Here is a 14,528-nt window from a genome sequence, read left to right as displayed (position 1 = left end):
AGTTTCGAGGTTAAATTATTTTTTATATTATTAAATTATTTGTTTTTATTTTTTTTTTTGCAACCCTGCTCACCGCAATATACAACATGACACATACCAAACATATATTTGAAACACTTTTTATTTTGTAATAATAATATTTATTGAATTCTTTAGTCTCTTTAATTATATGAAAACTCTCATCGGATGTTTTGCAAACGCACTTGTATACATATTTACATTTGCATGCACACTACTGTTTACACGTGTATGTATGTAGATTGCATCATCTCACACATGACTATTGAATTTCATTGTCGTCTTCACCGGCATAAACGCTTACATCATTGTCAGTACTATTTTAATTATGTTTTAATAACTTAAGCTAGAAAGTATAATGTACGCGTACGCATTCGTATTTGAATTGCACTACAGCACACTTTACTACATATACATCATATATGTACATACATACAAGTATGTACAGAAATATTTGTTGTTGTCGTTTATGCATTGCAATATGCTCAATTGTCTATAACAAACTTTCTGTTAATAGTTGCTAGCTTTCTGCTTTATTTGCTAAGTTTTTTTTTATTTTTATATAAATTTTTAATTATTTATTTAGTTTATGTTTAAGAGTTTCGTAGTTTTTCATTCTTTTAAATGTTAATTTCATTACAATGATGCATTATATGTGTGTGTATGTATGCTTGTGTACATGTGTGTAGGTGTGTAATATTTCAACAAACTTCGCATTGTAATAAGAGTCTAAGATTTCTATAACTATTACTCAACTCAACAGCGCAGGCCAATTTTTTTTTTTATATTCGCTTATTTTCGATTTTAATAAATTAGTCCAAATTATTCTGTAAGCAATCAAAGATCATGGTTACACCTCTCTATGGTATACATACATAGATTTAATTTTAATAAATTAAAAAATAATAATATAAGAAAAAATCCAATTTCCAATTTTTAAAATCTTCTCCGAAAGTTTGCATTTTCGTATTTTTGCTGTAACATTTTACCGTTAGTGATTTTCACAATTCTTCTAATTGATTCCAACCCGATGTTCTATAATTTTATTATAATTTTCTTGTTTAATAATTTTGTTCTTCAAATAATCAAATCATAACTTTGTACACTTTTTACATAACATTTTTATATATTTTACATACAACATAACCAAATGAAATATATGTACATACATACAAGTAATAAGGCAAATTATTATTGAGGAAGGTTTGTTACGGCTCACAATTTCAACGAAAGGGACTCACTGCTGTGTTTTCACCACAAAATAAAATATAAATTAATTTAACCGATATTCGCTGGGAGAAAATTTAGCTTTTTTGTTGTCAGCAGAATCGAAGTAAGTGCTGCAACCGGAGCTTCCGAAGAGCAACAATAAGACAACAATAACAATGATTTATGCTTTAACAAAAACAAGGGCATGTCGAAAATGTATATCCATAGAAATTAAATATCAAACACAAAATCAAAAAAATTTAAAGAATTTTTACAAAATAATTTATATAAATTTTAAGAATAAAAGCGGGAGATGTAAATGAAGAATTCCCGACAGGGTTGCCAATTTTATAATTATACTTTTGGATTTAAAATTTTCAATTCCAAATTTTGATTTTTAAAAAATTTGAAAATCTAATTTTTAATAAAATTGATTATTTTTTTATTTTAATAATTTTTAATTAAAAAAGTTAAGCGCAGCTTATAAATTATATGAATTTCTGTGAATTAATCTATTTTTTTTAATTTATTTAATGTCATACTACCGTAATCCATCCTCATTGTTTTCCTGAAATTTAGTTATTGTTGAAATTTGCAAAGAAAAAAAGTTATAAATTAAATAAAATGCCTGTTAAACCCTGTTTTTCTGACTTGGAAGTGAATATAACCCTTTAACCGTTATTTAGCTCGCTTCTGGAAGTTGCTTTAGAAAATAGAAAATAATTTATAAATAATAACAGTAATTTAAACAAATTAAAAAAATAAATAATTAAAAAGAAATAACAGTACTTTAAACAAATGCTGAACTTTCATAACTCAAACTTCTACAACTCGAAATTTTCCACGAACGCGTACACTTAAATTGGAAAAAGAAATCATACAAATTTCCTGTCATAACTCGAAGTTTTTTGTGGCTTCTGGTGATTCGAGTTAGGGAAGTTCAACTGTATATAATTTTTTCGGCAGTCGGGTCTACATAGAAGCTATTAGAATTTATCCAAAATATTTGCGGAATGTTTTATGCTGCAAGAACAAAAACGAGAAAACTTCTTATTATACGCCATCAACTGTATTAGAACACTTGTAGTTGTTAAAAAACTTTGAAAGCGCGTTATTAACGAAAATATTAAGAAGTAGCTAGTTGAATCAAGATTTTAAAGTCACCACAGCAATGTATTTTTTTGTAATTTCTATATTTTTTGTTATCATATATGTACATACACTTAAGCAAAAACTTAAATAATAAAAAAAACAGCGTTTAACAATTTTCACACGCGCTTTCGCTCTCTTTCTCCCTGTAATTAACGCTCTTTAACTTATTAACAGTAGCCATACAAATTCACCCAAAGCAAGCGTCGCGCGTACCGCACTGTTCCTCGACAAGACGCCACTACATCGTTCAACGCACTACACAACTAATCAATAAATTTGCAATTTTAATGATATGACTTCAATACATACATAAATAAGAGGATAAAATCAAAAAGGTATATACTATATATAATATTTATATATAGCATACAGTATATACATACATACAAGTTATATGAATTCATTATTGTTTTTCAGTTTTTGTTTTATATATTTATAACACATTATTAACATAGCGTTGCCCAACATAAACTACTAGTAATGCACATTTTATAATTAAAGCGATTTCTCTAGGATACTAGGATACTACAACATGGAAAATTATAATATTCAATTAAATTAGTTAAGCAAAAACGGTTCGAAATGATTTGCAATAAACACGGAAACAGCAATTTTAACTCGACGGCAACAACATTTAGCTGCACTTCGTTGGCTTGCAGCGCGAACAGGAAGCATTGCTGTGTTGTAGCGCACCTCGACGCAGGAGGCGTGCAAAGCGTTGGCTATATAACTTTAACAATTACCGCTTTGCGTACTTTGTGACGTGAAATACCTGCAGTTGGACACATTTCTGTGTGTGTGAGTGTATGCGGCGTGCCAAATTGTGAAATCTATTTAGTCTACTATACATTCGATTTTAACAAGCGTGTGCTTAAACGTTCAAAGTTTCAGTTCTACCTCATTTCGCATATATTCTTGTAATATAACAAAATTCACCGCACAAACACAATTACACACTATGAAATATTCTCTAGAAATATATGTACGACTTTGTGTGCACTGAAGTGGACGCTGGAGCGTAGCTGGCGCAACGCATGCTGCTTTCTAAAGCACTCTAAACAGCTTGCTATTGCTAAGCTTCTTTTCTTTCGCTGCAGTTTTTTGTTTAGTGAGTTTCTTGTTTTAATGTTCGCGCGTTTGCTATGTGTTATGGTGTGTATATGTGTAAGTGTGTGCTCACTATTTGCATACCTTAGTATTAAATAAATGTTTTATTTGTTTTTGTTTTCCTGTTTTGCTGTTTCATTCCATTTTCGTTATTTTATATCATTGTTTTTGCTTTTGCTTTCAACAAGTTGACTTGAAGATTACTAAAAATATTTAATATATTTATATGCATAATAGTATTGTTTTACATACTTTGCTTGTATATATATATTTATGCTAATTACAGTGGAATATTTGAAAATAGGTTTATAGTTTTATCGCCGTCATTTTAAATGACGTTTAAATGGTATTTTTGTATGTTTTGTTTATATATAAATTTTGCTTCTGATTTTCTTTTCTCTTTACTTTCCAAGTGTATTTTGCATGCATAAATTTCACACCACCGCCACCAGTTTAAATCTACGCACTCTCAACGACGTTCACTTTGTGACTTGGGCCGGCGCGCGCATGAGTTCGTAAATTTATTCTGGCGTTTCCAATGACATGCGACTGCTCCTTATGCGATTCTGTGCATAGTTGTTCATATTTATTTTATCGAACTATATTACCGTACCACCGGGAGGCGCCGCTTGACTTGGTGATAAATGCTGTGGTACATTTTGCTATAGGTTGTGGTACAAAAACAAAAACATATGATCAGCATAACATTTGCGTTGATATTTTATGCATACTTACGGTTGCATAGCCGGGTCGCGCCCATGTGTAGATGAAGCCATCTTGGCACGCGGTTAGGAAGCAATCTTCACGAAATATCAACGCCGAGAGACGCTCGTGCGCGATTTTCTTGCATATCAGCGGCTCCAGCAGTGGGCATTCGTCGAAGCGTGGACACGAGGGTGTGCCGATCAGTTTCATGGGATCGTAGGAAGTCACTACAGCATTGGATGCTGCGCTCAACGATGAGCTGTGTGAATGTGTATTGGATTTGCCCAGTTTAAGTGAACCGAAGCTATGCGCCGTCGTGCTGCTGCTGCCAATGCCGCCACTGTTGTTGTGGTCGTTGCCGCTGGCTGTCGCGCTGCTGCCCGCACCGTATGCTTGGTGGTTGTGATTGCTGTTATTCGTTTGGTTGTTGGACTTGAGCAGACTCATGCCCTTACGATGTGTGCGATGCGTCGCCGCAATTTGTGACGCATCAAAGGAACCAGTTATTGAGGAGGTCTTCTTGTCCGAGTTGCTCAGAAAGCTGAAATTCGAAAAGCGCTGCGTGAGGCTGTTGAATGCCGAGACGCTCGAATCTGAAGACTTGGTGGAACTATTCGAGTTCTTGCTGTTGTAGCCGGACGTGGAGACTGTCGAAGCGGTGTCCTTGTTGTTACCTTCAATGGAGTCCGATTTGGTGGCACTGATGCAGTTGGGAAATTTTATTGAGTTACCTGTTGCATTCGCCTTGTTGTTGGTATTGTTCGCTTTGTTGTTACCGTTGCTATTCCCTGTTGTGTTGCTGCCAGCTGGCATTGCCTCATCCGGTGGCGTATTGGCGTTCGACGATTGCGATGATATGGTGCAGTTCGCTGTAGAAAATTTACTTGAGCTGCTGTTGCTGTTGTTCTCAGGCGCTACTGTTTCTTTCGTTGGACTGCTGGTGTGTTGTGGTGGTGAGAATGGTGCCGTTATATTACCTATGGCTATTGGCCGTATCACTTTGATGCCATCCGCATCAATACCGCCATTCATATAACTAGTATCGTTTAAATTAACGCTATTGACTCGTTGACGCAGCGACAATGGGTGTCTCAGCACATCCTCTGTTATGTCCCATAGACAAATCTGCGTATCCTGACTGACCGAGCCCAGACGATAGCTAATCGCCAGTTTATCCGGTGCCAGCGCCGCTGATGAGGATGCATCCGAACGAAACGATGCTGAGTGTGGCCGCTGTCGTGTATGATTCGGTGTGGAGTTCTTCTCATGCGCAATGCTGTTGACACCGGGTATGTAATCGAAGCCATTGGCCGTTGAGTCGGCCGAAAAACGCGCCTCGCGCCCAATGCCATATTCGTTCATTTGATTTTCGTCGTCGGAAAAGTCACCGCCATCCCAGTTGGTGTACGAGGTCGTGTAGGGATCAAATGCCACCACGGACACCCATGAACGATGACCTTGACCGCGTGCCACTACACGTCGTTCGTGCAGCGACCACACCGTCACCAGGTCATCCTCACCGCCGACCACAATGTATTTGCCATCTGGCGACCAACACACACACAAAAAGCCACCGAAATAGGAACGCGCTATGCCCAGCAACTCCATGGTGTCATAGTGAAAGACACGCAGGAAGCCATCCTGCGAGACGATGGCCAAATTGGAGCCACATGGCGAGAAGCAAAACTCGTTGATGCAGCAATTCTCGGTGTTGAATATCCATTTGTAGAGTGGATTACGCGTCGATTTCGATTTGCAGGTGAGTATTGTATAGCCGTCGCCCATTTTAAAGGGCTGATAGTTGGGCGCAGTTGGTGTGCAGGGGAGGTCCTCGTTGTATAAATACAGATTGCCTGATGCGTGCGAAGCCAAAAATAAATTCGGTGAATTCGGTAACCATTTTAGGCATGTCACTTTGGTCTTGTCAATCAGCCGCTGTAGACAAAAGTTAAATTAATTATTTTGTTTCTATTTTTCAGTTATTATTTATATTAAATGGATGTACCTCTTCATTGTATAGCTTGCGCAGCTCACGTGGTCCTGGCTGTGGGGAGACGAGCTGGATTTGCCCTGTGGTGAAACCTACGAGCAGCGGCGCGCCAGTCGAGGTGGCTGTGGTCGCGTTGAAGTCATGACAACTCGGATTGGTGCCTTTATAGAACTTCTTGTCGATCGGTTTGGTCATTTCTGCACCCTATAAAAAATAAAAAAATTTAAGTTCAATTTCTTTATTTACGTTTAACAAAATTACAAAACTTAATAAGTATTTCATTGAAGTATGGGCTTTAGTTAGTCAACAAAGAAACAAAAAAAAATTATTGGATAGCATTTGTAAAGATGTGTGTATATAAGTATTTAAATTAAGTTTTGATAAGTTGCTGACGTCAATGTTTTTAAGTATATGCTATATCGATCCGATCTAAACTACTTCTGCAGAGACTGTTGTTGTTGTTGAGATTGTTATGTTTCCTTAGACAATAAGCTTTGCAAAATTTTGTAAAGATATGTATCTTCACAAATCAAATGCAGTCTTCCATGCAAGAATCGGATCGATTAGTTTGCATGTCAGCTAGATACCAAAGTGGTTGTTGTTGTTGTTGTTGTTGTTCACAGTCCATGACCGGATACAAATTCGGCGTCTGTTCCGGTTACGTAGACTCGATTGTCGTGGGACGGTACCAAAATGGTGCAATATCGGCGGTCCCGATTGATTTTTGGGGGAGGATGGGTGTGTGCAAAATTTCGCACATATGGAAATAGACGAACATGTCTAAAGCGACTCAGCTCATTACGGTAATAATTTATATTTGTCTCTCGGCAGGTTGATTAGACTTTTGAACTCATGGAGGTTATAAGCACACATTAGCAACTTTGATTGGCGGCTGCCTCTGAGTTCTTGCCATTGCTTTGCCTTTCTCTCTTCCTTGCGGAGCAGGTCCTTCATGTTATCTGAACCAACCGCAATGCAGGGTTTCGGTCCTATCATCCTAGAAGAGCCGGCCGTTCCGACGACAGTCAGTCTAACCAACCGGAACGGACCCAGATTAATAATCGGCCAAGGACTGCCAATTCGGCACCATTCCTTGAAATTAATTCAGGAATGTTTTCTGCCGCTATAACAACAACAACAGCGAGCAAGCTGGTTGGCCAGTTCATTATTATCGCCTACAGCCTATTGACCTGACATTAAAACTCTTACTTGCCAATAGATAGTCAATCAATTTAAAAACGTGATCTTCTAATATTATTAACATTATGCCTTACATATTTACTGAGTATTGTGTCTGTGACAAAAAAAATTAATATTAATTTGATTTATACACTTTTATCATTATAAATATTTTTTTTGCATTGTCATTGCGATAAAAACTAACGTCAACATCATTACGATCGTTCTAATAGTAAAGAAAAAAGTATTTAATAAATATATAGATATTTATGATATAATCACAAAAGCTGTGGTTTTATCTGAGATCGCCGATTAAATAATGTAGAATTCATGATTTGCATTTGCAAAGCGTTTTGAGCTAATTCATCACAACTTGATCATGCCGTCAATGAAAGTAAAGTCTGTAATTGATTTGATGCCTCATTTAATAACTAATTACACTTGAAAGAGTAGGCAATTAGCGAGTCTTTACTTCCTAATACAGAAACAGACAATATTCACCCACATATGTACATATGTGGATATAAAAAATTAATTGGCGCTATTTTTGAGTTGATAAATTAGAAAATGGTTAACTAATAATGGCGTCATCACGATGAAAAGCGTTTTATATGAGGTCTGGATAGTAAATAAAGAATATTTAGGTTGCTACGACTTGAAGAGATCGGAAAATGCATTACACTCACTTAAAAATAGCTTAAAATTCTTGAAAATTGTGTTACTGTGGGTCAATACATATTTTATAATCCCTTCCCACGACAATGGGGTCTAATTAATCGAAACAGACGCGAATTTTTATTCGGCCCAGGATTGTCAACTCGGTACCATGCCTCGAAATTACTTCAGAAATTTTTTCTGCTGCTTCAACAAGCAAAACATATTTTATAATCAGGAATGAAATCCTCTTGGCAGCTCAACTTTCTTAACAAACACGCTCAAGACGACACCAAGGTCTTTATTAAATGAGTTTATGCCATAATTACTTTCCGGTGACTCGGAAATTTCCTAATAGAAAAGTAAATAATTTTGATGAGCGTTAAAAGTAACTTTCTTGCAGTTATCTTTTCAAAGAGTGGCCAAGCGGTAATTGTAAAGCATTAATGCTATTTTTGGAAAATATTATTTATAGTAGAATGTTTATAAATATAATATTTTATCATTAAAAACACATACGGTTATTTGCACCAACATAAAACAAAATAAATATTCCACACAATGAGAAAAGCACAAAACCAGCTGTGCGCCTGTCCCCCCCTCCCGCGTACAATCCCGAAAACACCTAAATAAAAGAGAAATGCTTAGCTTACTTCTACAGCTGGATGGAACCGGCCGCAAGCACGCAACCTTAAATTCATTAATCTTTGACGTACGATATATCTACTAGTATTATCGTTCCAGAAATAGACAAATGTGCCTGAATATAAAATATTCATACATATGTATATACGTACATACATATTGTATGTATTTACTTATTTTGTGGCGTCTCAACTGTAATTATGATATGCGAATATGGCCATAACGACGAAAGTGGATACATGCAAAGCATGCGAAGAGATTATACACTAATAATATTAGATTAAAGAAAATATACATAAATATGTATGTGCATATGCTTGTACACCATAGTTCTACATACTTCATTTGTTCGTTTACATAATTAGTTTAGAAAATTTACAAAGTAAAAAATGAAGTAAGGGTGTGAAAAAAAAACGTTTACGGTATCATATATCTATGAAGTTGTATAGGGTACATTAGGGTGCCACTTTTGATGTTTTTTAACTAAATAAAAAAAAAAGTGCATAATAGGTTCTAATGCAAAAACTACTTCTTATTTCCTGATTTTTCCAATATTTAGATTTTTTTCGTTTGCCGTGGTCGTCATCAAAAGGGGGGTCTCTCGTCCGAGGCTGTTTTTTTCTTTTCATTGGGGGTGTTTTTTACGTGGCGGGTTCCAAACCCAGCGCACAACCCTTTGCAGGGGATGTTTCGCCTTCTCACTTTAGCTCGCCTTCAAACGGATGTTCTTAGGTCGTGAAGAAGTCGTGAGCTGCTTGAGTCACATGTAAAAGAATCGTTTCTGGCCACTCCCAAGTGAATGGCGATCAGAGAACTTTCCTCATTTCCGTGAACTTCTACACATGACTAGATCCAATATTTAGATATAATATTTATTTCTTTAATTATTTTATTTACCGTTTAACCCCTCCTGAAATTTAATTTAAAGTTTCCTTCTAAAGTTCTAAACCAAGTTTGACGAAGAAAACAAGATAACCGTTTATTTATTTTTTTTTTCAAGGATACTGTATTACCTTGTATGCATGTAAAAAAGTGAGCATTGCCTCGATTTTAATCGCCCAGTTTGAATAAAAGCTTTAGGTATACTCGTATATAAGCCCATCCGAAAAATTTATTCGTCGATTGTATGCCAGATTTCGTGAAGATATCTCATAAAATAAAAAAGTTTTCCTACAAGGATTTGATTTGATCGGTCATTTTGTATAACAACTGCATTAAATACTTCTCTAACAATGAATTGTCTTTTCAAAAGTTATTTGGGATAGTTGTAATATTATATGTCCAACATCATAATCAAAAATACACGACCACCCTAATGCGGCTAGTTACAATCAACTGCTTACAACTGCATTAAAGCAAGCTCAGCTTGATGCTTTAAGCTTTAGATCAAACTAAAAAACGAATGTTGCAGCTTGTATATGAACTAAAAACCCACAAGCGAAATTGTAAACAAACAAACACACATACACGCAACTATCTATATAGACTTATTTGATCAAAAAACAACAATTAAGGCGAAGACGAGTACTTCAATATTATATAATTAAAAATTGTTGTTTACTGCCAAAAGTTTGCGATATCACGCTTGAAGGCGCTATAATTGCCATAAACGACAAGAACTTCATGATCAGCAATAGCGACATTCAAAGCGGCAGCACCCACCGCCGTCGCCATCAATACACGCGATCATAAGAACTGTCAAGTTTAAGTTTGATTCGTGGCGATTATCTTTATAATTGTTGCGTAAGAGTTCAGTGTGACACAGCCGAGTGTTGTCACTGCTCATTTGAGTATCATTGTTGCTTCTCGGTAGTTACTGGCGGAGTGCGCGTATATAGTATTAATGCCCACCGACGACTGCCATGTTTACATTTACACAAGTGCATTCTGTGAATGTAGTTGCTTCAATTGGTGTTTTTGCAGTCACACGTCTACGTAAACGTACTTATTGTATGAGTGTAAATATGTATGTAAATGCTTTGCTGCACTTGCCACTTTTATTGTTACAATTCGGAATTAAATTGTTGTTGATGGCAACGGCGTGCTATGGACACCAGCGTGTACAATGTCTCAAACACGCGCCAGTTGCTCATAGTAGAGTAAACATATTAGTATATATGTATTGTATATATGTATGCATTCGTTTGTATGTATGCACCCTACCGAAATGGAAGTGTCATCATAAATGGGACATCGTACTGGACAACACTCGCAACATACTAACCTTCCTGCAAGTGTTTTATAAATACTAACACGGCGACTAACGATTATTATCAGAACTAGTTGGTGTATTACTATCATATTTCGGAGTTTGAATTACATAAGCATTATATCTGTACATATTTGTAGGATCTGTAAAATCTTATCAAACGACCCTTCTTCATTGATCCACCCTGTATTTTCAGAGCCTATCGCTAAATCATATCCATGCAGACATCGAAATTTTACTGCTACAACGATCGGTCTAACGGTTATAACAACAACAACAGAAGATTTCTAAACTCCATTAAACTGAAATTCTGACAAACGTCCAATAAATGTTGGTGTACTTATTTATATGCACATGAGTGTATGTAAGAAATTGAATTGAATAAAAATTGACTACATTCAGCGCGAATGCTTGAGAATCAATTAAGTATATCCAATTGAAAAGTTTGCCATATTAAAACTGAACGTTAGATAATTTCTGAATTTGTTTTTTTTGTATGTTACAAATAAAATAAATTTTATAAATAAAATAATTGCGTAAAAGAAAAAACGATGTCGTTGTTTAAAACTTTCCTTTTAATTTTTCAGTGTGATTCATAAACGAAATAGTGAGTTTTTTGAGAGAATTCAAAAAAATTGTATATTTATAAATAAAAACACTAACTTTGGCAGCTACATATATGCTATATTACTCTGAGAGAGAGTACCGTTAGCTTGGATAATAATTTTATTTCTAGAGAAATAAAAAAGTTTTCAATATAAAAATATTTTTTAGATCGATCAGTATGTATGGAAGCTACATGCTAAAGTGTTGCGATATACAAGTAGGAGTTCCGATAAATGAGCAAGAAGCTACTTTAAAGAGGAGGTAAGAATGGGTGCAAAATATCATATCGATTCTGAAGAGCTAACGGAAATAGTTATATCTTATCTCGTCTTACTGAATATTTATTTATACATATATTTTATAGGGTTTCCGAAGACTCCTTCTCTCTGTTACAAACTTGGTAGCAACCTTAATATTCCCTGTGAAGGGTATAAAAACAATTAATGTAATATATTAAAAATATCTTTGTAAATAAATAGATATTTGCCTTTAGGGTAACAAGTCTCGCGCAGGTCTAAAAAATACCATAAGCTCTAACAAACATGCGGATAAATTTCAATTTGTAATTTCTCGATCACCCAAAACTTTGCCTATTAGATGCCGCTTTAGAGCATCGTTTACAGCGAACGACTGTGTTTTTGTTGTTGTGGCAGAGCATACGACTAATCGAGCCCAGTGGTCAGCTGCTGCACACAACCGCTAGCCGCACAACAATTGCCCGACAAATTAACCGATTGTTTGCAAATCATTTGAATGCATTTTTATACACAATCACACATATGTATACGTTGCAATGAGTAAACAAACTCGTTATTTTTCAATTTTCAATTGCCACAAGCTCTGCAGTCGTTTTACTTTTCCAATTTTATACCAAGCAAATTCATTTAATTTCATTTTACAGCAGTTTGTTTGCTGATATTTATGACAATTCCTGTCTTTCTGTGTGAGCCTAACACAATCGTATTTTTGCAGGTTTGTTCTTTTACTTTACTTCATATTTGCGTACTACACGAGCAATTTAACATTATCAACGCCAGCCACTACCAGCGACAATTGGTTGCAACTTGCAGCAAACAGCATGTGTCACAACAACAACAATTTAGTAGTGTGTTAACACTCAGCGATCGTCCATGGAGTGACTGTGGGAGTTGTGTGAAAGTCGCTATGTCTGCTTTGCGGATGAAATGTCGGTATGCAGCAGCGACAGACGTGCATTAGATAAGATAAGACGTGTGTTTGTTATTTATTTAAATTCGTTTTTAATTTATACTCAGACTTTTAATAGAAGTAGAGAAGAAGTATGGTGGTGGTGTTACTTTTAAAATGAAAAGGTGGTACGTACGGATGTGCCTTGCGATTGTGTAATCGCATTTAGAGCACAAAACTCAGCTACGGCATCATAAAAAGATTCTACTAATAATCGTTTTCATTTACTATCTACGAACTACAAACATAAACTTTATGATGTATTTTTATTGTTTTACTATTACAAGTCATTTACCTTTTTCACTCCTCTAAATGCATAGACGTATAATTCCCTGCCGAAATTGAAACAAATCCGATCACCTCCATAGATTTGACTAGCCAGACCATTTTGTCCATCCGAGCCACCGTTGATCATTGTATGCATAGAAATGCCCGCACCAAGTCGCGCATCCATGGTAGCTGGCACACCGTAAGCAGCCTGTTGTTGACCATTCACTAAAGAACCAGTGGCGGACGCATTGCTACCATTCGCAGAACCGTCACCGCTTCCTTTGGAATTATTTGTTGCAGAACCATTCACATTGCCATTTATAGAGCCAGCTACAGCGGTGCTACCACCACCGCTTGTACCACTTATTGTATTTGGACACGGGTTATTATTAGGCAGCGACACAATGGAAACACGCACTTGCGGTGAACTTTGATTGGTATTATAGCCAACACGATTTGGACGGGAGTACTCAGACAGCGTGAGTAACCGGTAGGTGCCTTCACGAGTCACGAACTGAGTCTTCAAGTCGTCCTTGACATTCGGATCGAGTTGTGCGGCCATTACTCCGAATCTATTATTTGTTTTGACTTGCTGAAGGTTGTAATAGCCGACTACGCAAGCGGCTGATTGTTTTCAGCTAATGTGCTAGTGTTAAAGTAGGTAAGTGGGTTTGGCGAAAAATTGTTCAAATACCTTTTGGCAACCCCCTCCACCTTAACCCACCGACCGACTCGTCGTCACAGCTCTTGTGGCACTCGCCACTGACTTGCTATCCCCTAATCGTTTGATCACACACAACCACCCAACAACACAATATAATAAAGGAATGCTAATACACTTGCACCTTATCTATTTGCTGCTTGTAAAATTCGTAACTTTTCCTATTAACTAAACTTGTTTCTCGATTTATATGCACCGCGATATAAGAATTTTCTTTTGCAAGGAAATCACTATGACCACCACTGCTATTCTTCCTGGCAGTAAGTGGGCTTGGGGGCGCGGCCGTATGAGTTGCTTTGCCACTGCTGCATTTGTTGTTGGGAGGAATTTTCTTTTCGCTTTTCACACTATATGCATTTTCATTCTTGTAATTTCAAAATCGACCACACGACGAAATCTCATTTTTTAATACACACAAATGTGACGTAAATTTTCGGTTACCAATTGGATTATTTAATTTATTGCAATCACTTAGTCCACCGCTATTTGTAATTAGAACTTTTTGCACTTTTTCACAATTTTCCGTCAATTTCTTGCGTTTTTACTTTCATTCTAATTTTTTCTTATTTTCTAATTGACATTTCTCGCTAATTTGACAGTTTTCTGATAAATTCTGCTATTTGACAGCTGAGCAGAATGTTGCCGTGCAACATTCTCCGGAACAGGTGACATAAAATGTTGCTTAACGACAAGTGCATAGCTATGTGGCGACAGATGGCGCTAAATATTATTGGCTTCACATGCAGGTGGCGCTGCTGGTGATTTTGTTGAACAAGCAGAAGTTTGGTTATGAATTTACAAGTCAGCGCTTTAAAAGATTTTTAATTTGTCGCAAGTCCAAGTGTCGTCTACGATGC

At 36.2% G+C, this 14,528-nt stretch overlaps 1 protein-coding gene across 2 annotated transcripts; it reads right to left on the bottom strand.

Annotated features, from left to right (window-relative positions):
• Nucleotides 1–117: 117 nt before the first annotated feature.
• On the bottom strand, nucleotides 118–14,261 carry LOC105222548 (WD repeat-containing protein 20). Of its 2 annotated transcripts, XM_019989075.3 has the most exons (5): nucleotides 12,976–14,260; nucleotides 6,197–6,385; nucleotides 4,923–6,126; nucleotides 4,222–4,865; nucleotides 118–4,148 (listed from the first exon to the last, which is right to left on the bottom strand). In XM_019989075.3, the coding sequence occupies exons 1-5, from the start codon at nucleotides 13,510–13,512 to the stop codon at nucleotides 4,086–4,088; spliced, it is 2,637 nt and encodes an 878-aa protein (XP_019844634.2). In that variant the 5' UTR covers nucleotides 13,513–14,260; the 3' UTR covers nucleotides 118–4,085. The 2 variants fall into 2 exon arrangements, with proteins under 2 accessions (XP_019844634.2, XP_011198210.2); XM_011199908.4 differs by having other exon boundaries at nucleotides 4,222–6,126; nucleotides 12,976–14,261.
• Between the last annotated feature and the right edge of the window lie 267 nt (nucleotides 14,262–14,528).

The sequence above is a fragment of the Bactrocera dorsalis genome, chromosome 2 (genome assembly GCF_023373825.1).
Source record: "Bactrocera dorsalis isolate Fly_Bdor chromosome 2, ASM2337382v1, whole genome shotgun sequence".
NCBI lineage: Eukaryota > Metazoa > Arthropoda > Insecta > Diptera > Tephritidae > Bactrocera > Bactrocera dorsalis.
The sequence above is the reverse complement of the archived record's forward strand: the minus strand, read 5'-3'. Positions and strand labels throughout refer to the sequence as shown.